The 27529-nt window shown below is 34.4% G+C and overlaps 4 protein-coding genes across 4 annotated transcripts in view; 1 reads left to right on the forward strand and 3 right to left on the reverse strand.

The window, feature by feature from the left end:
* Positions 1–2166, reverse strand: part of LOC127700463 (histone H1.M6.1-like) — a 65892-nt gene extending 63726 nt beyond the window's left edge. The window contains exon 1 of the mRNA XM_052203941.1: positions 2056–2166. Coding sequence (XP_052059901.1) covers positions 2056–2147 — 92 coding nt within the window. The 5' untranslated portion in view covers positions 2148–2166. The remainder of the gene's footprint in view (positions 1–2055) is intronic.
* A 3662-nt stretch (positions 2167–5828) lies between these two features.
* LOC127700440 (histone H1-delta-like) lies at positions 5829–6389 on the reverse strand. Its single transcript, XM_052203906.1, has one exon. It carries the CDS (start codon positions 6387–6389, stop codon positions 5829–5831), a length of 561 nt encoding a protein of 186 aa, XP_052059866.1.
* A 5075-nt stretch (positions 6390–11464) lies between these two features.
* On the reverse strand, positions 11465–12086 carry LOC127700431 (histone H1-delta-like). The gene has a single exon (XM_052203895.1). The coding sequence runs from the start codon at positions 12054–12056 to the stop codon at positions 11496–11498; it is 561 nt and encodes a 186-aa protein (XP_052059855.1). The 5' UTR covers positions 12057–12086; the 3' UTR covers positions 11465–11495.
* A 4036-nt stretch (positions 12087–16122) lies between these two features.
* On the forward strand, positions 16123–25053 carry LOC127700251 (alpha-L-fucosidase-like). Its single transcript, XM_052203677.1, has 8 exons — positions 16123–16561; positions 17191–17297; positions 18173–18303; positions 18702–18838; positions 22180–22277; positions 22698–22830; positions 23460–23630; positions 24257–25053. Exons 1-8 carry the CDS (start codon positions 16215–16217, stop codon positions 24516–24518), a joined length of 1386 nt encoding a protein of 461 aa, XP_052059637.1. The 5' UTR covers positions 16123–16214; the 3' UTR covers positions 24519–25053.
* Positions 25054–27529: the final 2476 nt, after the last annotated feature.

Consider the following 27529-nt stretch of genomic DNA (forward strand, 5'->3'; position numbering starts at 1 on the left):
AAATTGTCAGAATTTGTATAGTTGATAAATGGAAAAAAAACAAACTTTGTGTGATAGACAGAACAATAAAATGTATAATTTTAAAACGAAATATGAGAAGATAATTCTAAAAATTTGCTTAAAATGTGAGAAAATCAAAGTCATGGGATTTGATTACTTGCTACACATGATGTATATTTAACAAACGTGGTAAGTAAGTTTAAGTGACTTATCTCCCCTTATTAGGCTTAAGGTGCGTTTACACGGTACGATTTTCCATCCGATTTTCAATCCGATTTTATACCAACGCTCAGGTAAATCGTACAGCGTCCTGTTTACACGTTACGTTTTTCCATCCGATTTTGAACAGATTCGAACAAGTGCTTTTGCTTGATAATTGGATGTCAGTACAAGTTTCAATATCCTGTGGTTTTTTTTTTCTTTCTTTCTTTCTTAATTTGTAAACCTTTTTTTTCTGTTTCTTTTTCATTTTTGTGGAGAGTTTTTTTTTTTTTTTTTTGGGGGGGGGGGGGCGTAATTGTTTGATTTGTTCATTTGATTATTTCATACACAAGTAAAACAAAGGAAAATTCGAGAGGTGAAGAAAAGTATGAATATAGTTACATAATCGGCTATCGTCAATAACATGAACGCCCCTTTAACTCTCCCCCACCCTCAAACACACATCTCCGACCGGCGGTAGAACCACGATGAAAAGCGAGTCCAAACATAAGAGACTGATGATATATGAATGTAAGTACACTCGCACTATATATATCTGCATGTAATAAAATGAAAAATAATTGCAGAACTGTTGAATGTTTAACAAAAACCCTCCATACTGAAGAGTTTCCTGCTAACTTTTTTAAAATACACAATTGTAATTTTGACAACAAAAAACAAAAAAAAACAGACAAACGTCACTGCATTCATTTTCTTTTTGTTTACTTGTATGTTGACAATACATCTATACATCTTTTGTATTGTGCACATTTTTACAGTATATTAGTACCGAAAAAAGTACTGAGTTTAATTTAGAGTTACCTCCCCCTTGACTAGTTGTTGATATGAAATAGAGAGCGGCCATGACAACCTTTGACATTGCATACTTGTAGAAAAAGTCCTCTAAAAAAATTCAGTCAAGTTGAACATGAAGCAGAAGGGAGAAAAAAATCACATAATGAGAAAAATGATTTATTCGGTTGAAGTTTAAATGTGTGAATTGCCCTCACACCCCGCTCACAAAAAAGAAAGAATAAATAAAAAAAAAACCTATCACTTCCTTTATTCTTAGGTTGTATTTTAATCAAATATTATTTTTCAAGAATTTTAATCAGTTCAAAAAATTTGTGCGTGAAAGTAAAATGATATATCTTTAATATTTCCTTACTAAAAATAATTTTCCCAAAAGGCAACTGCATAAATGTTAGAAATAGTATACTCTTAAGGAATAAAATGAAGCAAAAAATGAAACATGATAATTTGAATGAAATTTTTTTTTAAAAGAACAGTGCAAAGTGAAGAGAAAAGAAAAGGGCAGCGTAGGGCTCAGCTATATTTAGTTTGATAACTGATGTACAACAATTGTAGATTCTTTTTGAACAAATTGGGTAGCCCTTAAAAGGGCTTTTGGTGGCTGAATAGCCTCTGCAGACTGAAGTGGAGCCGTTTACTTCTTCTTTGGTGTCTTCCTGGCTTTTGGTTTAGCTGCCTTCTTTTTAGCTGGTGACTTGGCTGCCTTCTTTGGCTTGGCTGCTTTCTTTGCTGCTGGTTTCTTAGGTGTGCTCTTTGCTTTTTTAGGCTTGGCGGCCTTAGGTTAAGCTGCTTTCTTTGCCTTTGCTGGCTTCTTTTTAGCATGTTTTGCCTCTCCAATGATTTCTGAACGATCCTGATGCTCCAGTTCCCTTGGACTACTTCAAACTGTTGTTCTTAACTCCGTAGGTGTGCTCTTTGCTTTTTTAGGCTTGGCGGCCTTAGGTTAAGCTGCTTTCTTTGCCTTTGCTGGCTTCTTTTTAGCATGTTTTGCCTCTCCAATGATTTCTCAACGATCCTGATGCTCCAGTTCCCTTGGACTACTTCAAACTGTTGTTCTTAACTCCGGCTCTGAGTGCAAGTTTTAAATGAGCGTTTACTGACTTGGCATCTTTTCCGACGTTGAAGTTGGCCATGATGTACTTCAAAAATGCTTGCCTTGAGGAACCCCCACGTTCTTTCAAAGGTTGGATAAACTGTGTATTTTTCGATGAACACAGTAGAAAGATATTAATAGTTAAAGTAGAACCGACTGATTTGTCTTCGCAGGTATGTTGACAGAAAATTTACGAGTTTTTCTCAATAGAAAAATATTCTACCGTCGTAAAATTGTGCAACGGAAGAAATATCAATTCTCTACAGGTTTCTTTCCGTTTTTATTCACTGGACGTATGTTACTAGTCGTAAGTAGTTTGTTTTCAGCTGGAGGGAAACACACAAAAAGTCCACGCGCCATTGTTTGGTTGCAAATTTTTACGAAAACTTCAAAAAACATTTTTATTCAACCTAAGCGAAATTTCACAGACATTATAGATTCGAATGAATAAAACCAATATCTAGAATATGTATTTGAAATGTCGTTTAATTTAATCTAGCTTTGGGAACTTTTCAGACAGCGACTTTATGTTCAGTGGATCAGAGGCACTAGAAAACTGTGCTGTATGATGCGTCTCTGCTTTAATTTCCATTTGCATGTAAAATTTTAGAACTTCGTTGTCGAAAACTCGAATATGTCTTGTTGAATATATCATATTTTTCAAAAAATATGTGTAATTAATTTTATTATCAATAAACGATGGTCCGCGTGCTCGAACTGGCCACCTGAAAGTTTCAATACAAAAAAACCCAACCAAACCCAAGATTCTTGTATTTTCATAATTCAAAAGTTGTACACATCATTTGCATCTAAATTAACAATTACAAAGGTTCATCTATCTTTTAAAAAAGGGGGATGTGTGTCACGGTGAAGACTCTGGCCATAAGTATGCATTTTACCTATATAGGCTAGGCAAGTATAAGACCAAAATCAGTACAGGGTGAAGCAGCATACACACGGACGATTCAAAAGAGACAGAAAGACAAAAATCACGTCTATGTTAACCATTAGACTTGGGGCAAAAATAGTCTCCACTGCATTTAACTGAAGCCCCCCCCCCCCCCCCCCAAAAAAAAATCCCGAGGAAAGGGGGGGTATATATTTTCAAAGAATGATAGTTGGACTGAAATATTTGTTAACTATTGCAACATTAACAAGCAGATTTAATGTAAAAAGATGCCAAAACCAAGATTGAAACGAAGAAAAAGATATTCTCCGTTAAAAAAGTAAATAAATAGGGTTCTCTATTGTCTCGGTTGATTTCTGTGAAGGCCAATTAGCATGGCGTTTAATGGATGTCAGTACAAGTTTCAACATGCTGTGTTTATTTTTTTCTTTCTTACTTTGTAAACCTTTTTTCTGTTTCTTTTTCATTTTTGCTGAGTTTTTTTTTGTTTTTTTTAGGGGGGGGGGGGGGGGGGGGTAATTGTTTGACATGAAATTTAGTTGTTTATGAATAGAAAACACACTTTAGTATAAAATCAAAAGTACTATTTAGGTCGTCTTTTATTCCCAGCATGATGGAACTATTTTCTACATGTTAGGACCAACCCCATGGTGTTGACAACCAGTAGAAATTTAAAACTATTCTAGTTCTCTCTTAGTCGTATCAAATCCAGAAAAAAAATAAGAATCAATTTCTATCAAACGTGAATCCTAACCCTCTTTCCAGCTATAGTTAGAAACGTAAATAACAGGACAAGTTTGGCATGTTCCTTGGGACAGAAACCCAACAACACCAGATCGATAGATTTTACATTTTCAATAGAGGACTTAATCTATAATCAAATATTTCATTCTTGGGCTTTTTATTACTTTCTATCTCCTTTTTTATTTTCTTCTTTAAATGTTTTGTGAATTATCATATTTGAAGCTATTCTTTTCATATTGACATTAAATGCCTTTTCTCTATCTCAATATAAAGTATTTATCACAAATGAAGTGAAATATTTTGGCGAAAAGAGGTGTGTTTGGTGTCCGGGGGTTGGGGTAGTCTTAATTGAAAACGGCAGCAACAAACGTTTCTCAATGTATACACAAATAAGCGCATTTAATACTGTCAGTCACACGTTGTCTGTATATACTAGTAGACTTTGTTTTTCTGTGTCGTTAAGTTGCTGTCATTTCAATATGAAAAATAAGGAGATGTGGTATGATTGCAAATGAGACAACTATCCACCAAAGTTCAAATGAATGGATGTAATTAATTATATATAGGCAACCGTACGGCCTTCAACAATTAGAAAAACCGATAATGTATAGTCGGCTATAAAAGGCCCCAACATGAAAAATATGAAACAAATCTTCTGTTATATTCGAATCCTACCATTTCGTGCACAATCCTTTAAAATGCATGATACATGTTATCAAAAAAATAAACCCTTTTCTTACCTTTTGTACAAATGTCCGTCCATCCTTGTTTTAGTTCATAACAGTAGACATGCTCCGTATGTGACGTCACTGTATTGTTTCTGGTTTATTCATCTCGCGTGCTTTGAACAGATTAAAATGACATAACAAAGACACAGACAAGTCGTCAAAACACTAAAAACAGAGAGAAAAAAGAAGAGAAAACAAACAGGACAACCCATTTGAAAGAAACATAAAAGCAAGTATGTGCATTTATTTCATACACGAGTAAAACAAAGGAAAATTCGAGAGGTGAAGAAAAGTATAAATATGGTTACATAATCAGCTATCGTCAATAACATGAACGCCCCTTTAACTCTCCCCCACCCTCAAACACACATCTCCGACCGGCGGTAGAACCACGATGAAAAGCGAGTCCAAACATAAAAGACTGATGATACATGAATGTAAGTACACTCGCACTATATATAGCTGCATGTAATAAAATGAAAAATAATTGCAGAGCTATTAAATGTTTAACAAAAACCTCCATACTTTAGAGTTTCCTACTAATTTTTTAAAAATACACAATTGTAGTAATTTTGACCAAAAAAAAAACAAAAAATAAATAACAGACGAACGTCACTGCATTCATTTTCTTTTTGTTTACTTGTATGTTGACAATACATCTATACATCTTTTGAATTGTGCACATTTTTACAGTATATTAGTACCGAAAAAAGTACTGAGTTTAATTTAGAGTTACCTCCCCATTGACTAGTTTTGATATGAAATAGAGAGCGGCCATGGCAACCTTTGACATTGCATACTTGTAGAAAAAGTCCTCTAAATATTTCAGTCAAGTTGAGCATGAAGAAGAAGGGAGAAAAAAATCACATAATGAGAAAACTGATTTATTCGGTTGAAGTTTAAATGTGTGATCCCACCCCTCCAAAAAAAGAGAATAAATAAAAAAAACTATCACTTCCTTTATTCTTAGGTTGTATTTTAATCGAATATTGTTTTGAAAGAATTTTAATCAGTTCAAAAAATATGTGTGTGAAAGTAAAATGATGTATCTTTAATATTTCCTTACTAAAAATAATTTTCCCAAAAGGCAACTGCATAAATGTTAAAAATAGTATACTCGTTAGGAGTGAAATGAAGCAAAAAAAGGAAATAATTTGAGTGAAAAAAATTTTCAAAGAACAGTGCAAAGTGAAGAGAAAAGAAAAGGGCAGCGTAGGGCTCAGCTATATTTAGTTTGATAACTGATGTACAACAATTGTAGATTCTTTTTGAACAAATTGGGTAGCCCTTAAAAGGGCTTTTGGTGGCTGAATAGCCTCTGCAGACTGAAGTCTGAAACAGTTTACTTCTTCTTTGGTGTCTTCTTGGCTTTTGGTTTAGCTGCCTTCTTTTTAGCTGGTGACTTGGCTGCCTTCTTTGGCTTGGCTGCTTTCTTTGCTGCTGGTTTCTTAGCTTTAGGTTTGGCTGCCTTTTTCTCTCCAGCTGGTTTCTTTGCTGCCTTCATTTTCTTAGGTGTGCTCTTTGCCTTCTTAGGCTTGGCGGCCTTAGGTTTAGCTGCTTTCTTTGCCTTTGCTGGCTTCTTTTTAGCTTGTTTTGCCTCTCCAATTCTGAAAGATCCGGATGCGCCAGTTCCCTTGGACTGCTTCAAACTGTTGTTCTTAACTCCGGCTCTGAGTGCAAGTTTTAAATGAGCGTTTACTGACTTGGCATCTTTTCCGACGTTGAAGTTGGCCATGATGTACTTCAAAATTGCTTGCCTTGATGAACCTCCACGTTCTTTCAAAGCGGCGATGGCTTTCCCAATCATCTCGCTGTATTTAGGATGTGCTGAAGGCTTCTTTGGCTTGGCTGCTGCCTTTTTCTTTGGTGATTTAGCTGGTGCTGGTGCTGCTACGTCTGCCATTTTGAACGATTCAAAGTATTATCCTTTATGAAGTTTACACTACGAATAACGATTTGAAAATAACGCCATTTCAGGCCTCGTATAGTTTATAATAGACGAACGCGGACCTCGACGAAGACACCCTTAAAATAACTTGTAAAATCCATTACACGATCTCGGTAAAATGATTATGTGCTTCTTCGAAGACTTTTATCATAATTTTTAGTATAATTCTATCAAAAACATTCACATATAGCATATCAAATTGCTCAACAGTCATTAATCTTGCAGGTTAGATAAACTGTGTATTTTTCAATGAACACAGTAGAAAGATATTAATAGTTAAAGTAGAACCGACTGATTTGTCTTCAAAGGTATGTTGACAGAAAATTTACGAGTTTTTCTCAATAGAAAACTATTCTACCGTCGTAAAATTGTGCAACGGAAGAACTATCAATTCTCTATAGGTTTCTTTCCGTTTTTATTCACTGGACGTATGTTACTCGTCGTAATAAGTTTGTTTTCAGCTGGAGGGAAACACACAAAAAGTTCACGCGCCATTGTTTGGTTGCAAATTTTTACGAAAACTTCAAAAAACATTTTAATTCAACCTGAGCGAAATTTCACAGACATTCTAGATTCGAATGAATAAAACCAATATCTAGAATATGTATTTGAAATGTCGTTTAATTTAATCTAGCTTTGGGAACTGTTCAGAGAGCGACTTTATGTTCAGTGGATCAGAGGCACTAGAAAACTGTGCTGTATGATGCGTCTCTGCTTTTATTTCCATTTGCATGTAAAATTTTAGCACTTCGTTGTCGAAAACTCGTATATGTCTTGTTGAATATATCATATTTTTCAAAAAATATGTGTAATTAATTTTATTATCAATAAACGATGGTCCGTGCTCGAACTGGCCACCTGAAAGTTTCATGATACAAAAAAAAACAACCAAACCCAAGATTCTTGTATTTTCATAATTCAAAAGTTGTACACATCATTTGCATCTAAATTAACAATTACAAAGGTTCATCTATCTTTTAAAAAAGGGGGATGTGTGTCAGGTGAAGACTCTGGCCATATGTATGCATTTTACCTATACATAGGCTAGGCAAGTATAAGACCAAAATCAGTAGCGGGTGAAGCAGCAAACACACGGACGATTCAAAAGAGACAGAAAGACAAAAATCACGTCTATGTTAACCATTAGACTTTGGGCAAAAATAGTCTCCACTGTATTTAACTGAACCCCACCCCCCCCCCCCCGAAAAAAAAATCCCGAGGAAAAGGGGGGGGGTATATATTTTCAAAGAATGATAGTTGGACTGAAATATTTGTTAACTATTGCAACATTAACAAGCAGATTTAATGTAAAAAGAAGTCAAAACCAAGATTGAAACGAAGAACAAGATATTCTCCGTTAAAAAAGTAAATAAATAGGGTTCTCTATTGTCTCGGTTGATTTCTGTGAAGGCCAATTAGCATGCCGTTTAATGGATGTCAGTACAAGTTTCAACATGCTGTGTTTATTTTTTTCTTTCTTACTTTGTAAACCTTTTTTCTGTTTCTTTTTCATTTTTGTGGAGTTTTTTTTTGTTTTTTTAGGGGGGGGAGGGTTATTGTTTGACATGAAATTTAGTTGTTTATGAATAGAAAACACACTTTAATATAAAATCCAAAGTACTATTTAGGTCGTCTTTTATTCCCAGCATGATGGAACTATTTTCTTCATGTTAGGACCAATCCCATGGTGTTGACAACCAGTAGAAATTGCAAATGTTTACGAAAACTTCAAAAAACATTTTAATTCAACCTGAGCGAAATTTCACAGACATTCTAGATTCGAATGAATAAAACCAATATCTAGAATATGTATTTGAAATGTCGTTTAATTTAATCTAGCTTTGGGAACTTTTCAGAGAGCGACTTTATGTTCAGTGGATCAGAGGCACTGGAAAACTGTGCTGTATGGTGCGTCTTTGCTTTTATTTCCATTTGCATGTAAAATTTTAGCACTTCGTTGTCGAAAACTCGAATATGTCTTGTTGAATATATCATATTTTTCAAAAAATATGTGTAATTAATTTTATTATCAATAAACGATGGTCCGTGCTCGAACTGGCCACCTGAAAGTTTCAATACAAAAAAACCCAACCAAACCCAAGATTCTTGTATTTTCATAATTCAAAAGTTGTACACATCATTTGCATCTAAATTAACAATTACAAAGGTTCATCTATCTTTTAAAAAAGGGGGATGTGTGTCACGGTGAAGACTCTGGCCATAAGTATGCACTTTACCTATATAGGCTAGGCAAGTATAAGACCAAAATCAGTAGCAGGTGAAGCAGCATACACACGGACGATTCAAAAGAGACAGAAAGACAAAAATCACGTCTAGGTTAACCATTAGACTTGGGGCAAAAATAGTCTCCACTGTATTTAACTGAACCCCCCCCCCCCCCCCCCCAAAAAAAAAATCCCGAGGAAAGGGGGGGTATATATTTTCAAAGAATGATAGTTGGACTGAAATATTTGTTAACTATTACAACATTAACAAGCAGATTTAATTTAAAAAAAAAGCCAAAACCAAGATTGAAACGAAGAAAAAGATATTCTCCGTTAAAAAAGTAAATAAATAGGGTTCTCTATTGTCTCGGTTGATTTCTGTGAAGGCCAATTAGCATGGCGTTTAATGGATGTCAGTACAAGTTTCAACATGCTGTGTTTATTTTTTCTTTCTTACTTTGTAAACCTTTTTTCTGTTTTTTTTTCATTTTTGTGGAGTTTTTTTTTGTTTTTTTTAGGGGGGGGGTGGTAATTGTTTGACATGAAATTTAGTTGTTTATGAATAGAAAACACACTTTAATATAAAATCCAAAGTACTATTTAGGTCGTCTTTTATTCCCAGCATGATGGAACTATTTTCTACATGTTAGGACCAACCCCATGGTGTTGACAACCAGTAGAAATTTAAAACTATTCTAGTTCTCTCTTAGTCGTATCAAATCCAGAAAAAAAAAGAAGAATCAATTTCTATCAAACGTGAATCCTAACCCTCTTTCCAGCTATAGTTAGAAACGTAAATAACAGGACAAGTTTGGCATGTTCCTTGGGACAGAAACCCAACAACACCAGATCGATAGATTTTACATTTTCAATAGAGGACTTAATCTATAATCAAATATTTCATTCTTGGGCTTTTTATTACTTTCTATCTCCTTTTTTATTTTCTTCTTTAAATGTTTTTGTGAATTATCATATTTGAAGCTATTCTTTTCATATTGACATTAAACGCCTTTTCTCTATCTCAATATAAAGTATTTATCACAAATGAAGTGAAATATTTTGGCGAAAAGAGGTGTGTTTGGTGTCCGGGTGTTGGGGTAGTCTTAATTGAAAACAGCAGCAACAAGCGTTTCTCAATGTATACACAAATTAGCGCATTTAATACTGTCAGTCAAACGTTGAATGTATATACTAGTAGACTATGTTTTTCTGTGTCGTTAAGTTGCTGTCATTTCAATATGAAAATAAGGAGATGTGGTATGATTGCAAATGAGACAACTATCCACCAAAGTTCAAATGAATGGATGTAATAAATTATATATAGGCAACCGTACGCCTTCAACAATGAGAAAAACCGATAATGTATAGTCGGCTATAAAAGGCCCCAACATGAAAAATATGAAACAAATCTTCTGTTATATTCGAATCCTACAATTTCGTGCACAATCCTTTAAAATGCATGATACATGTTATCAAAAAAATAAACCTTTTTCTTGCCTTTTCTACAAATGTCCGTCCATCCTTGTTTTAGTTCATAACAGTAGACATGCTCCGTATGTGACGTCACTGTATTGTTTCTGGTTTATTCATCTCGCGTGCTTTAAACAGATTAAAATGACATAACAAAGACACAGACAAGTCGTCAAAACACTAAAAACAGAGAGAAAAAAAGAAGAGAAAAACAAACAGGACAACCCATTTGAAAGAAACATAAAAGCAAGTAGGTGCATTTATTTCATACACGAGTAAAACAAAGGAAAATTCGAGAGGTGAAGAAAAGTATAAATATGGTTACATAATCAGCTATCGTCACTGATAACATGAACGCCCCTTTAACTCTCCCCCACCCCCAAACACACATCTTAGACCGGCGGTAGAACCACGACGAAAAGCGAGTCCAAACATAAAAGACTGATGATACATGAATGTAAGTACACTCGCACTATATATAGCTGCATGTAATAAAATGAAAAATAATTGCAGAACTGTTAAATGTTTAACAAAAACCTCCATACTTTAGAGTTTCCTGCTAACTTTTTTAAAATACACAATTGTAGTAATTTTGACCAAAAAAAAAAATAAAAAAATAACAGGCAAACATCACTGCATTCATTTTCTTTTTTTGTTTACTTGTATGTTGACAATACATCTATACATCTTTTGTATTGTGCACATTTTTACAGTATATTAGTGCCGAAAAAAGTACTGAGTTTAATTTAGAGTTGCCTCCCCATTGACTAGTTTTGATATGAAATAGAGAGCGGCCATGGCAACCTTTGACATTGCATACTTGTAGAAAAAGTCCTCTAAATATTTCAGTCAAGTTGAGCATGAAGAAGAAGGGAGAAAAAAATCACATAATGAGAAAACTGATTTATTCGGTTGAAATTTAAATGTGTGATTCCCACCCCCCCTCCAAAAAGAGAATAAATAAAAAAAAAACTATCACTTCCTTTATTCTTAGGTTGTATTTTAATCGAATATTGTTTTGAAAGAATTTTAATCAGTTCAAAAAATATGTGTGTGAAAGTAAAATGATGTATCTTTAATATTTCCTTACTAAAAATAATTTTCCCAAAAGGCAACTGCATAAATGTTAGAAATAGTATACTCTTAAGGAGTGAAATGAAGCAAAAAAAGGAAATAATTTGACTGAAAAAAATTTTCAAAGAACAGTGCAAAGTGAAGAGAAAAGAAAAGGGCAGCGTAGGGCTCAGCTATATTTAGTTTGATAACTGATGTACAACAATTGTAGATTCTTTTTGAACAAATTGGGTAGCCCTTAAAAGGGCTTTTGGTGGCTGAATAGCCTCTGCAGACTGAAGTCTGGAACAGTTTACTTCTTCTTTGGTGTCTTCTTGGCTTTTGGTTTAGCTGCCTTCTTTTTAGCTGGTGACTTGGCTGCCTTCTTTGGCTTGGCTGCTTTCTTTGCTGCTGGTTTCTTAGCTTTAGGTTTGGCTGCCTTTTTCTCTCCAGCTGGTTTCTTTGCTGCCTTCTTTTTCTTAGGTGTGCTCTTTGCCTTCTTAGGCTTGGCTGCCTTAGGTTTAGCTGTTTTCTTTGCCTTTGCTGGCTTCTTTTTAGCTTGTTTTGCCTCTCCAATTCTGAAAGATCCGGATGCGCCAGTTCCCTTGGACTGCTTCAAACTGTTGTTCTTAACTCCGGCTCTGAGTGCAAGTTTTAAATGAGCGTTTACTGACTTGGCATTTTTTCCGACGTTGAAGTTGGCCATGATGTACTTCAAAATTGCTTGCCTTGAGGAACCTCCACGTTCTTTCAAAGCGGCGATGGCTTTCCCAATCATCTCGCTGTATTTAGGATGTGCTGAAGGCTTCTTTGGCTTGGCTGCTGCCTTTTTCTTTGGTGATTTAGCTGGTGCTGGTGCTGCTACGTCTGCCATTTTGAACGATTCAAAGTATTATCCTTTACGAAGTTTATACTACGAATAACGATTTGAAAATAACGCCATTTCAGGCCTCGTTTAGTTTATAATAGACGAACGCGGACCTCGACGAAGACACCCTTAAAATAACTTGTAAAATCCATTACACGATCTCGGTAAAATGATTATGTGCTTCTTCGAAGACTTTTATCATAATTTTTAGTATAATTCTATCAAAAACATTCACATATAGCATATCAAATTGCTCAACAGTCATTAATCTTGCAGGTTAGATAAACTGTGTATTTTTCAATGAACACAGTAGAAAGATATTAATAGTTAAAGTAGAACCGACTGATTTGTCTTCAAAGGTATGTTGACAGAAAACTTACGAGTTTTTCTCAATAGAAAAATATTCTACCGTCGTTAAATTGTGCAGCGGAAGAAATATCATTTCTCTACAGGTTTTTTTCCGTTTTTATTCACTGGACGTATGTTACTCGTCGTAATAAGTTTGTTTTCAGCTGGAGGGAAACACACAAAAAGTTCACGCGCCATTGTTTGGTTGCAAATTTTTACGAAAACTTCAAAAAACATTTTTATTCAACCTAAGCGAAATTTCACAGACATTCTAGATTCGAATGAATAAAACCAATATCTAGAATATGTATTTGAAATGTCGTTTAATTTAATCTAGCTTTGGGAACTTTTCAGAGAGCGACTTTATGTTCAGTGGATCTGAGGCACTACTCGGAAAACTGTGATGTATGCATGTAAAATTTGAGCACTTCGTTGTCGAAAACTCGAATATGTCTTTTTGAATATATCATATTTTTCAAAAAATATGTGTCAATAATTTTATTATCAAAAAACGATGGTCCGTGCTCGAACTGGCCTCCTGAAAGTTTCAATACAAAAAATACCAACCAAACCCAAGATTCTTGTATTTTTATAATTCGAAAGTTGTACACATCATTTGCATCTAAATTAACAATTACAAAGGTTCATCTATCTCATAAAAAGGGGGGGATGTCATGGTGTAGACTCTGGCCATAAGTATGCATTTTACCTATATAGGCTATAGAGGCAAGCAAGACTATAATCGGTACCGTTTGAAGCAGCATACACACGGACGATTAAAAAGAGATAGAAAGACAAAAGTCACATCTATGTTAACCATTGGACTTGGGGCAAAAATAGTCTCCACTGTATTTAACTGAACCCCTCCCCCCAAAACAAAATCCCGAGGAAAAAGGGGGGGGGGGCGGGGTGGTGGTATATATTTTCAATGAATGATAGTTAGGCTGAAATATTTGTTAACTATTGCAACATTAACAAGCAGATTTATGTAAAAAGAATCCAAAACCAAGACTGAAACGAAGAAAAAGATATTCTCCGTTAAAAAAGTAAATAAATAGGGTTCTCTATTGTCTCTGAAACGCAAGTTCAATACACCGAAAATTTTGTACTTGCCCCAGCGCAGACCCCCTTAATTTGCCTCAATTCCTTTAGGGCTGCTCTATGGCCATGGTAAAAGTACTCGGAAGTTATAAACATTTCGGTATAACTTACGAAGACTTTTTAATCGGTTTTTTTTTTGGTGAGGAGATTCGCTGGCCCGGCTTCTGAAGTCCAATTAACACATGCTGGGTCCATGATACATGATTTTCCAATGCCAATCACAGAGCCATATACCACAAAATTTGATCGGACGTGGCAGCTCAGCTCAGCATTCATTTAAAAAGAACGTTACTTTCCAAAGGCAATCATCTAGTCGGAATTTAATACATCAATAATAATGAACAATCACGGTCCTCGACAAAGAAAAATAAGTGATAGCCAGTGTAGACTTATTTTTGTAATTGTTCTCATGGTTATAACTTGGGTATTAATTGCGTTATAAATATGAAATTCTTCAAGCAATATTTCTTAAAAATAAAAGGATGTTCGCTACTCCTGTTTCTGACTTCTTGTCAGATATACGGAATCCTCTAGCTTTATCTATGTAGTGCCATTAAACATTTTGCCCGCTAACCCCCACTTTTCTTTTCATAATTTTGTATGAAAAATCTAGAGAGAATCATTTCTTGCCAAATTTTCAATTGCTAATATCTCAAAAACAAGAACATGGACCTGCTTTCTATGTTCCATTATTTATATACTAATCAATTTCAAAAAACCTTTTAAAGGCTTGTTATTTTTAAAAAAAAGGAGCGAACATCTTGTTTCAACAGTTTGTTCTTATGTTGTGCTATTGCACCACTGTCCCAGGTTAGGGGATGATTGAGCGCTCACAAACATGTTTAAGACCACCACATTCTTTATGTTCCTGCCCCAAGTCAGGAGCCTGTAGGTCAGTAGTTGTCATTGGTTCATGTCTGTCATTTTTGTTTTTCGTAAATTGTTTTTCTATAAATTAGGCCGTTGGTTTTCTCGTTTGAATTGTAAAGTTTACATTTTTTTCATGTCGGGGCCTTTTATACACGACTAGACAGAATGGGATTTTCTCATTTTTTAAGGCTGTACGGTTGACAATTATGGCTTTCATAACTTCATTTGAACTCTGGTGGATAGTTGTCTCATTGGCAATTATACCACATACATTTGTAGTTGTTTAAAACTTAAAAGCCAATGTTTGTTTGTTTGTTTTGGTTTTTTTATCAGCTTCAGATATGCAGATACTGGGACCAATATATAAAGGGACTAAGGACTAAAGTAACTAAGATTATTTTTTTCAATTTCACTGCCCCGCAAAAATTTATCTGTAAATGGCTGTTTTGGGGGACATTTCTCTGTTCAAACGTCGATTTATTATTTTTCTTAATATCCTCTTAAGTTAGGATTGCATTTTTAACTAGCGCATATTTTCTAAATCTAACCTCTTTTGCGTTTGTGCAATAAAACATCATTAAAATTTTAACATCTGCGATAAATTCACCACCATAAAACGTAATAAAGAGTAACTTCAAAATGCCGAAATCTTAAGCATATACTTATTCGGAATCATTGAACCTCCGAAATTAATAACTATCGGGGAGGGGCCACGAAGACCGAGTGGTCTAAGTAGTCCAACTACTGTATCACTAGCCTGTCAACACTGATGTTGTGAGTTGGAACCCTGCAAGTGGCAGGTGTGCCCGACTCAAATCTTAATTGACTAGAATTGTCAGTTTTCCTGCCGAAGGTCGATGATTCTCTCAGAGCACTCCGACTTCCTCAACCAATAAAAACTGACCGCAACAAAATAGCCAATAGTGCTGAAAGTGGCGTTCACATCAATCAACCTATCGGGGATATATAGTAATTGTTATTTCCGTCTGGTCGGTCGTCCAGTCGCACTTTGTATCCACAACTACTCCTTATTTAACCAGTAACTTGATTTCATTGAAGGTTAATTTTCTAATGATCCTTGCATGCCTCTTATTTATTTGGAATTTCGCCGATTACATAGAAACGTCTACATATTCACAAAAAAATGGTTTAGGCATCTTTTATTAGCAATTTATACTTTTACTAATATAAACCGCTGACTCGACTTACATACATATTCCAAAGAGTCTTTCATACCAAATTACATTGTACATCTTCAATCCTATTTTTATCCAATTATTTTTTCACATAATTGGAGTAGCGGTGTATCAGTGTGTGGGCTGAGATCACAGTTTTTCTGCATTTCTCTTTGTAATAAAATTTGAGAAGTTCTTAAAAGACTATTCTTCTCCTTTACTCTGCGTCATGATAGATTTTATAATGAATCTATACATTAGATCAAACTACCAAAACTTTGTATTTTACCACATACAACTTTCCTTTGACCTCAAATCCATGAATTAAGGTTGTTAGAAAGGATAAACTACCTTTGTCCTACTAAACATTTTAATCACAGTTGACTGTACCATTCCCACTTTTTAGCAAAACTACTCGTTTAACAGGGACATCAAAAATTTTAATTGCCCATTTGTTTTTCCTTGACCTGTTAAACTCGTTTTCTAATATCGAAATCTTTGTTAGACAAGAATCGGTTCACCACAAAAATCACGTGAAACTAATGAATATTCAACAAAATGTCTATTTTTACCTGTGTGTTTATATAATACCAGGTAGTTGTAAAAGTTTCAAGCTCAATCGATTTAAAGCATCATACGAATCATGTGATATAGCTTTTTTATTTTCATAATGGCTACGATCGTTTATTTATTAATTTGCTTTCTCTTCGAGCACAAAGGAATAACAGCAAAGTATTCTCCTGACTGGGACTCATTAGATTCAAGACCGTTACCAGATTGGTATGACAAAGCCAAATTTGGAATCTTCCTTCATTGGGGAGTATTTTCTGTTCCAAGTTTTCATAATGAATGGTTTTGGCCACAATGGAAGTCGAGGCACCCAGCTCCTGATATAGTCAACTTCATGAAACATAATTACCGACCTGATTTTACCTATGCTGACTTTGCTGCAGATTTCACAGCAGAATTCTTTAATCCAGATGAATGGGCAGATATATTTAAAGCCTCGGGAGCAGGGTAAGTTTACATATTTTAATATCGCACACATGGAACTGTGGAAGGAGAACCTGATCAATGTCCGTCTGTTCACCAGATTGTTAAGTTTAAGTATATTTTTGGCATATCAGTGCATGCTATATATATAATACTTAACCACTGCAGTCTTCTCGTATAATATAACACAATTCTCGATGGTCAACTCAAGTTTTTGATAGATTTTATTGATGTTGCTTGCTATATGTCAAGCGAAAAATATTTCACAAATCTCCGGGATAAGAACAAATTAACAATAAATTAATTGATAGGTTCGACAGGTGGACACGTTCTGCCGATGAAGAGCGAAAAAAATGTTGACTGCTATTTTGATTTGATTATGTAATTTGCTATTCGTAGTCATTCCTTAGAGCCTCTTATGCATATAGATATGTAAGCAACATCTCAGTTATGACCAACATCTTCGACTTGATTGACTACAAGCTTGATTACGTTTATTTCTGAGAAACTCATGTGTGTTGTATGAATTAGTTTACATTGATATATACAATCACAATTGTTACAAAGACATTGGTTCTTCTTGAACTATATATCTCTTGTTACGTCTTGCTTAGAAAATATATATTTACAGATGCATTTGCAACACTTTTTAGATATGTTGTCCTGACCAGTAAACACGGCGAAGGCTTTCCAAACTGGCCATCCAGCCATTCTTTCAACTGGAATGCAAAAGCAGTCGGACCTAACAGGGACCTTGTTGGTTAGTACATGTGCTAAGGATGAATCATTGGATTCCTTTTTCCAATATAACCTTTCATATACTTGGATTTGGACAATAGAAAAAAGATTGTATTCAGTTCATTAAAAAATAAATTGAAGTTGTCCTTATAGTTGATAAAACAGAAAATATGCTGTAGTTTATCCGTTTTGGTAGATAGAGTGAACATGCGAGCTTTTGACTAACATTTTGTAGATAGAGTGAACATGCGAGCTTTTGACTAACATTTGGTAGATAGAGTGAACATACCAGCTTTTGACAAACATTTTGTAGATAGAGTGAACATGCGATCTTTTGACTAACATTTTGGTAGATAAAGTGAACATACGAGCTTTTGACTAACATTTTGGTAGATGGAGTGAACATGCGAGCTTTTGACTAACATTTTGGTAGATAGAGTGAACATGCGAGCTTTTGACTAACATTTTGGTAGATGGAGTGAACATGCGAGCTTTTGACTAACATTTTGGTAGATAGAGTGAACATGCGAGCTTTTGACTAACATTTTGGTAGATAGAGTGAACATGCGATCTTTTGACTAACATTGTGGTAGATAGAGTGAACATGCGATCTTTTGACTAACATTTTGGTAGATAGAGTGAACATGCGAGCTTTTGACTAACATTTTTGGTAGATAGAGTGAACATGCGAGCTTTTAACTAACATTTTTGGTAGATAGAGTGAACATGCGAGCTTTTAACTAACATTTTTGGTAGATAGAGTGAACATGCGAGCTTTTGACTAACATTTTGGTAGATAGAGTGAAAATGCGAGCTTTTGACAACATTTAAAACAATACTTTTATTATATTAGCATTTATATATTTTAGTTTGATATTAACTATACAATCATTTTAGGAGACCTAGCTAATGCTATAAGGAATAAAACGGATATAAAGTTTGGTACATACTACTGTATATCCGAATGGCTTCATCCCTTGTATATGAAAGATAAGGCGAACAACTTCACTACACAAAGCTTTGTATTGGTAAGTTACGTAGTCTTAGTATTAATATAGTCATGTCCATAAACCGATTGGATGTACGTCATTGTGACAGCACGAAGACCAGAAGGACATCTAGAGGTCAACATACGGTAGTCAACAATAGACAAGTGTCTATACAATATATATAAAGCACAAAATCTCCTCAAGTCTAGAAACTGTCATCATCACCAAATTCTTTACAACACAAAAACAAACTTTAGATATAAATAAAATAAAAAAGCATGATAGTTTATCACGTAAAACTTGAAAATCCATTGGCGTTTTAATTCTTATAATTTAGTTCATTAAAGGTTGCAAATAATTAAAAATTGTTTGTTAGTGCACATCTACGAGAAATTTTATGTATTCATCAAATTATAAATACCTTCTTTTCCGTTAAGACAAAGGCTTTACCTGAACTATATGAACTTGTAAACAAGTACAAACCGGAGATATTATGGGCAGATCTGGCCGATGGTCAAGGACCAGCTTCTTACTACAAGTCTAAAGAATTCCTTGCCTGGTTGTATAATGACAGGTAAGGATTCAAAGCTGACCAATGATGTTGATGTTAAAACCAAACTGATTACCTGGCAATATGGAATTTAGAAATATTTCAAATCTCAGTGGCACATTTTTCGACAGCAACTTGCCCATATGCGGTTCACGACCACCAATTATTCGCCAAAACCAATCTTAATTTTTCTCAATCTGATTAAAATACATAGCATGGATACGCGCTTCGCTTACAAGAGATTTACAGAAAGTCTCGGTACCGACTATTTACACCAACTTCAACAGGAAAAATGAGTAAACGATTTGCATTTCAAGGTAAAAGTTGCAAATACCTGTTAGAATAAAACAATAAACTGTCAAATACAATTTCACAAATCGTATCCCCCTTTTGTTAGCTCATTGGGTCAATGGTATGTGAGTTAATGTCATGATCACTAGGCATCCGTTGTTGTCCGTTGTCTTTTCAGGCTTAAAAAGTATTTGAACCAAACTTAGTGTAAATGCCATTTAAAAAAACAATTCAGTACACCTATGCTAAAATTTGTATTTCTAATGAAAAACGTAGTTGTAAATATTTAAATGACAAATTGAAGCATTTATGAGTCTTTAACTCAATAAACACGATTTATATCCATTTATATGAGATTAAAATATAATATTTAAGTAAGTTTTATACGTAATTTATGTGCATGCATGCAGTGTCAAGGTAACAAATTTCATATTATATTTTTTTGCTGGTTTTCTGATTGCCTTGAAATCTGCAAAATTAACTTTTTATACGCCCGTCAAATTTTTGACGGGACGTATTATGGTATACAAATGACCGGCGTCCGTCCGTCTGTCTGTCCGTCTGTCCGTCTGTCTGTCCGGCGTAAACATGTCGCACCGTAACTTGAGAACGACTTATCCAAATTTCATGAAACTTAACATAGTTGTTTCTCATGATGGTCAAACGATCTGTTTACTTTTTGGTGAAAATAAGATTAAAACTTTTTGAGTTACAGGACTTAGTAACTAAAACAGGTGTGTGTTTTTTTTCACATGTCGCGCCGTATCTCAAAAACAATTTTATGATTATTGCTTAAAACTTTACACACTTCTTAGTTATATTGACCTTAAGATCTGTATACTTTTTGGTGATGATTCAAAATTTTATTTTTGAGTTATTGAGTATTTTGTAAAAAAAGGGGGAGGGGTTTTTCACATGTCGCGCCGTATCTCAAAAACGATTTATGATTATTGCTTAAAATTTTACACACTTCTTAGTTATATTAATCTAAAGATCTGTATACTTTTTGGTTTTGATTCAAAATTTTATTTAAGAGATATTGAGTTTTTTGTAAAAAAAAAAGGGGGGGTTTTCGCATGTCACGCCGTATGTCAGAAACTATTTATGCTTATTGCATAAAAATTCACACACAATACGACGGGCGTATCATGCGCTCATGGCGCAGCTGTTTATTTAGAATGTTTATATTAACTCTAATGACAAATCACAGTTACTTTATTATTCTATGTAACACGTTTTTTTTAAACTAATTTCAATCGACGTTGATGAAATGCATGTCTATCTTCTTCTTCTTCTTCTTCCGGAAGTAGACTCCTAGGTAGGAGTGTTAAGCTTCCTGTAACCAATACTAGATCAACCGGTAAATTATTTCTTCTTTTGGATATGAAGCCTTTCAGTAATGATTTAAAAGCACAAAGATCCTAAAAATTGTGCACGGCACTTTTCTTTCATCACAGTGTAGAGAAAAAAATTCAAAAGCTCGAGTAAAAAATAAGTGCGTACCCTTTTGTCATGTCTATGCTGTTGCCAACAAATTTATAAATGACAACAATATTACACTTGTAAAAAGTGCAAATACATGTTGGAAACCAAGCCAGCAGAAGAAAAACGTTATCACTGCAACAAATGGAGTATAATCATTTCACAACAGCATTCATAAATACAGAAATTTGTCTATATTGTTACTGTCTATCATGTTACGTTAGTTTAAGTAACAAGATAGACAACATAAAGAGGAGGGTTTAAAAATTGCAATTTCGACATTTTTTTTAAATGACCAAATTAGGAATGCTCTTTATCTGGTTCACTACAAAATTTATATCTGACAGCTCTATCCAATTTAAAAAATGGCCACCAAAGCCTTTGAGCGGTCGACAAAAACTACGAATTAGATGGTAGAAATGTTTCTGGAATGATCATCACACATTTCGCAAATAGACACATGAAATAAGTAATTTTCATAGATGTGGTCAGGGGTAATATAAAAAAAACCAAATTACATGTCGTATCTCAGCAGATAATGGACTGATTTAAACAATAGGAAACTGAGAAGAATTCACAGCATATTCAGACTTCGACAGAAAATGAACAAATACAAGTACATGTATATAATATGATCCTTTCAAGTTTTATTAAAAAGTAAATTTTGTCACTTTTATCTCCGATTACAAACCATTGAAGAAATAATTACAAGTTTCATGTGCTTTTAACCAGTTCCTTTTAATTTATTTAGATTACAATATTTTGACTCCAAAATTCATGTGTACGCCCGGTCGTTTTGACGTAAACGTAGCTACGCGCCTGTGCCCGTAAATTCACATTTGAGATAACTCGAATAATTCTGCGCCCTCTAGCGGCCTATAGCCTATCGGTTAATGTAGCAATCGGAGATTAGTCGGAGATCGGCGGAATATAACGACTGACATTATTCGGGTTACATTTGAGACGACCCCTTTCATTTACCTGTCAAAGTCAGTGTCAACAGTCGGTACCGAGACTTTAGGCGAGGCGAAGCGTTGGGACAGGATCTGTATTTTAATCAGATTGAATTTTTCTCGGTTGTAGTCCGAGTTGTGCCATCATTATTTAATCGCTTTCATTGAGATATATCTAGTTCGATCAGTGATTAAGATGATGGTAAGCGTTTCCAACAGGGTCCTGCGAGTAAGATAGAAATGATATTCTTGGATTTTTTATTAGCAACAAAATTACAGAATAATCATTATATGATCATCTATGCTTGGATTATAATGCCAATGCATTGGCTTCCAATGAAAAACTACTTCCTCTTTCAAAATGTTGCTTATCCATCTTGACTGCCAAAAGAGTTAAGTGATTGTTCTTATTTATGCTAAATAAGTGAGCTCCCATACAAATTATTTAAAATATTTGTTAAAAACTTTGAAAAAAACGACGATCGTTTTGTTTACATTATTAGAACGTGTAAATATCGAATACATATAGTTACTAGTATACGTTTTTTTTTTTATAATTTGCGACGAAAATTACATCTACTGTGGAAATCAATGTGATATTATTCAAATTAAGGACCTTCACATATACTTTCATTGCAGTCCTGTGAAAGACAGTGTTGTCACAAATGACCGCTGGTGTCATGAATGTTTCTGTAAACATGGGGGATACAAGACCTGCAGAGATAAATGGAATCCTGGTTAGTAATGGAGAATTTTATAACATACTGTTAATTTTATAAAAGTTTAATGTACGTCAATTACACACATTTTTTTGGTCTTCAGAAAAGAAAGATTAGGCGGTCGAGGGTTATGGAGATTTAATCTAATGAATAGAGCAATGAATCCTCGATTCTATTAGAACATAGATGTTAACATGGTTAAGATAATGCTAAAGTTGAAATGTAAAAAAACGTTGGTGAGATATCAGATGTCTATAGACTTGGTGGGACTAATTTGAGGAATATTGCCGGCATCAGTTTTGTTGTCGAGTTGTTTTGAAGCATGTTCCTACACTATATTTGCCATGGGTTAAATTGATTTTATATATAATTGATCGGTGTTACATCAAAATTTTCGTGTCTTGAAATTGAATGAACATAAATATTTTTTGTTTGAAGGTAAACTGCAGAAATTTAAATGGGAAGATTGTATGTCGGTGGACAGGCATTCCTGGGGATACCGTAGAAATGCTCCTCTTGATTCATATCTAGATATAAACCAAATCATCTCAACGTTCGCATCAACAATCAGGTAAATACAAAATTGCAAATGACAAACAAAAGATTTGAAATTGAGGTTAAGTGTTAAAACTTTACCTAATCTCACCATATAGTAATGCGCCTTGTCAAAACAAACCAGGAATATCGCCAGTCTTTAACCATATTTTATTTGTTTTGGGTTTTTTTTTGTCGATTGCCACTGATAAAAAACTTTTGTTCAGTACTTTTCTAGACTGGCGATTACGAGCTTGACAAATTAACTAGACATGTCTTTTGTTGACTGCTAGAGATCTTTTGACTCGTTTTTGTTTTTAGTTTGTTGTCTCATTGAAGTTTGATCCAACATCCCCCACATCTCCTTTTATTTACATTTTTTTAATTTGTATTTCATTTTGAATATATTGGAAAATCATGAGAAATTGATAAAAATTAGGATTTGTATTTTGATATGACTTTTATATTGGAAACATTCTATTTGTTCGGACTCGAGTCATCATAATTACATATCATTTCCATATTTATACCCATGTTAGAAAAGAATGCTGACTGCAGTGGAAACATGCCAATGGTAGTCAAACGTTGTATTGCTATGCATACTGACTATGTATACTGACCATGTTTACTGACCATGTTTACTGACTATGCTCGATTTTTTTTCAGTTGTGGTGGCAATATGCTGATGAATATTGGTCCAACGAAGGAGGGAACAATTATTCCAGTATTTGCGGAAAGATTACGACAGTTTGGAAGTTGGTTAAAAATAAATGGAGAAGGTGTTTACGGATCAGTACCTTGGAGCCACCAAAATGATTTCACTACAAAAAATGTCTGGTAATGGTTTATATATTGCAAGAGTTTACCTGGTTTCTTGACCTATGTGTCATTTGAATATTTGTTTCAGTAGATTCAGGGTAACATCATTGTTGAATTAAGAATGATATTAAAATATCACTTTTTATTTCTTTTTCAATATATACAGACTACCTTGGTTGTCTCACGGAAGCGTGTTGGCCTCAAGCACGGGAGGTCCTTTGTTCGATCCATTGCAGTGCCAAACCAAAAACTAAAATATTGGTATTTGCTGCTTCTCTGTCAAGCACACATCATTCGGGAGTAAGAGCAAAAACTAGCCAGCTCTGAGAAATAGGAGTCCGAGTATAAAGACATGTCTTCCTGCAGATTGATACCTTGTGATCTATCATGTTAAAAATTCGACAATGACAGCGTGTCGGTCTAGGACAAATCATGGTTCATATTCACATTAACAGACATGAAATATTTGCCACTGGACATTGAACACATCCGTCATCACCTCATCATCATCGTACAATTTTAATCTTCTATATTACTAATATTAGATTTTTTTTAATCGATTTTAACAATTATATTTAAAATTAAACTTATATATCAAAGAATAAGTAAATATATTTTGTGATATACTGTCATATTTTGTAAAGGTACACGAAAAAGAAAACAGAAAATGATGGTACCATGGTATATGCAATAATGCTTACATGGCCAGACGATTCTGTATTGGTATTGGGAGCACCAATACCTTCTCAATCTACACAAGTCACTATGCTTGGATATGAGGGAACAGTCAACTGGATATCAGGACCTGGTGGACAAGGGATGAATATTACCCTACAAAATATACCATGGAATAAGCTGCCTTCTCCATGGGCATGGGTGTTTAAGTTGACTTATATAACGAACTAGGCTGTATGTTATGCATGATATATATATATATGCCCGGTATACCAGAAAGAGATTTGTCTAGTCTAGATGTTAAAGGCACACCATCATTCCAAAAACACTACAAGAAAGAGATTAATCTATATGTTAAAGGCACATAACATTCTCCAATGAAAATTATAATACGACAAACACACCTGTGTATTGCTCGACTGATAAAAGCATCATGTTTTTGCAATGTTTGAATTGTTTTGATTTTAGAACTATGTATTCATAAATTATGACTTAGATAAATATTTAAACAGTATTTCAAAAGGTGATAGATTTGTCTTTATAATTGTTCAATGAACACATATTATGCATTGTGATTGTATCTCTGTATATATATATATATATATATATCTTTTTTTCCCTTACTTATGAAAATATTTATGTGTATTTTTTTACTTTTTTATCAACATCTATTTATCTTCTATTTTCTTTATTTTATATTTACTATTGTTGTTACAGGAATAAACAAATGAAACTTTTGATGAAAATACACAAAAAGTGCTCTCTACATATTTCATTGTAATTGATATGACTACTATTATTATTTATTTGTGGCAAAGATGGACATGAGACAACAACGTCAAGAAATAATTGGAAATAATTCAATAACAAAACAGATCTGTTAAAGGTGTTTAATATCCCGACAGCGTTCTAACGTCTGTAACTCATTAGCTCACTGTCGGACGACAGAAAATACTGTCAACACAGACTACATGTTTGGCAGTGTTAAACCCATGCTGAGTGTGTGTGGGTGGTTCACTTGGTTTTGCGGTTTTATTAATATGCAGCCGCGTACATTCAGAATGGGGACGTTTAATTCCATGCCTTGTGTATCGAGAGAACCTCTCCATGTTACAAACCTTTGTTCAAACACTGAGGGATGTGCAGGCCTTTTGCAAAGCAAGTTTTCTGCATGTTTCTTTTTTTTCTAGTGATTGTCCAATTTCCAACCCTTCATCTCAGACGACCCAATTGGAAAAACCCTAAAATGTTCATATTTATCGATAATTTGTTGCTGTCCTGAATTATCCTTTGATACTTGCCACTGGACTAGAAGCAAGTAAAAATCGACCATCTTATCAACCTAGGGTTGATTTTCCACGAGATAGCAACCCATCAACACATATCTCCCAAAAATAGACACATAAAGGTAACTGTGTAGTCCGGCCATACGAGTCAATAAACAAATTTATAATCTCCTCAATTCCAGGCAAGTTACGGGTTCAAAAGAGACAAAATGTATACAATAATTCTAAAAAAAATGGACAAATAAGAAAAAGACACCGTGAATTATTTCAATGCACAATACTAGGATGCAGAAAATTGAAGAAGATGGATGGCTGAATGAATGGTTGTTTAACGTCCAGTGGCAAATTAAATATTCGAGACCAGAACATGTTTGTGCGATATGAATTGAACCTTGCTTTATACTAGACCGACACGCTATGTCGGATTTTTAACGTACTAGTTCACAAGGTAACAGTCCACAGGAGGACATGTCGACCTACCCGGACACATTATTCTAACTCTGAGCCGACCAGTCCAAACTCTATCTCCTTAATGCGGCGTGCTTAGAGGAGAAGCAGCAAATACCAATTTTACAGTCTTTGGTTTGGCCCGGCCGGGGTTCGAACCAACAACCTCCCGTACAAGAGGCAAACACACTACCACCGATTGAAAAAGAAGAGAATTGCTTGTGATATATTAGCTCTTTTTTAGACTCATATGTTGCCTCTTCCAATGTAAATAGTAGGAGGTGTGGGGATTGTGGGCATGCGTCAATGAGACAGCAACCCAAATGAAACAAAAACAAAAGTAATCGATGTCAACAATGAACACAATATGTCAAAATCTCCCCTGGTCTAAACAAGATCTATTGTTTACTCAAATTTACATATTTGAAATGAAGGTAGATGTGGGGTATACATCAATGAGACAGTAATCCAATGATAACAACAATACAACTAGAAGGCAGTCTTCAACAATAGACGGGTGTCTTTACAATATGTAAAGCTGTACTGAATTCGTTCCGTTTCTATATAAAAAAATGAGAATAACACTTTTATAGATTTGATGCATCCGATGTGCTTTTATAGATTTATAAAATTGTGAATAGATTTAATAGGATCAATTAAATATCTGCTCATACACTCAATTCTCCAAATAACTAAAACAGTTAGAGCGACTGACATGGTTCCTAGTTTGGAACATGCATGTTAAAATGTAGCGGGGTTAAAATATTTTTTTAGAGACCATCACATATTTTAATCTCGACAAGAACATTAATTCACAAAACGTACACAAATATTAAACATACAAGAAAGATCAGTACAAGAAAAGCACTTCAATCTAAAATAACGGTATAATAGATAACGCAATCAATAACAAAGTTTAACGTTTTAAACAATGCATACCGTTTTGAAATATGATTGTAGTGTAGTTACTACAAGCAATTGCAAGACCATAGGACATCTTTACCAGGTCAAAGAAAAAATTATAAGTTTAAAGAAAGGACTCTTTTACAGGGACATGCATCTTTGAACTGATAATTGCTCAATTGTGTTTTGTTTTTTCTTTGACTTGTTAAACTCGTTTTCTAATTTCGAAATCTGCATTTGTTTGACAATAATCGCCGTGCATGCATAGGTGCGGATTAAGCCCCCCCCCCCCCTTTCACGAAACCAGACAGAAAGAAATGTAATTTACTGGTAAAATAATAGAAATAATAGTCATTATTTCTGTCAAAATACGGTCCCCTAATTCCTTTTGATTTTGCCATTTTGATAAGGGACTTTCCGTTGTGAATTTCCTTGGAGTTCGGTATTTTTGTTATTTTACTAATTCTCAGGACCCATGTCACATGGTTGTATTAAATAAAAATACAGTGAAACCAATGAGTATTCAATTGAACAAAATGCCTATTTATATCATCAGGTAGCTGTATTGCTTCGGTGCACAATCGATTTTAAAGCCTATAGAGCATA

The sequence above is a fragment of the Mytilus californianus genome, unplaced genomic scaffold (genome assembly GCF_021869535.1).
Source record: "Mytilus californianus isolate M0D057914Y unplaced genomic scaffold, xbMytCali1.0.p SCAF_1, whole genome shotgun sequence".
Lineage (NCBI taxonomy): Eukaryota > Metazoa > Mollusca > Bivalvia > Mytilida > Mytilidae > Mytilus > Mytilus californianus.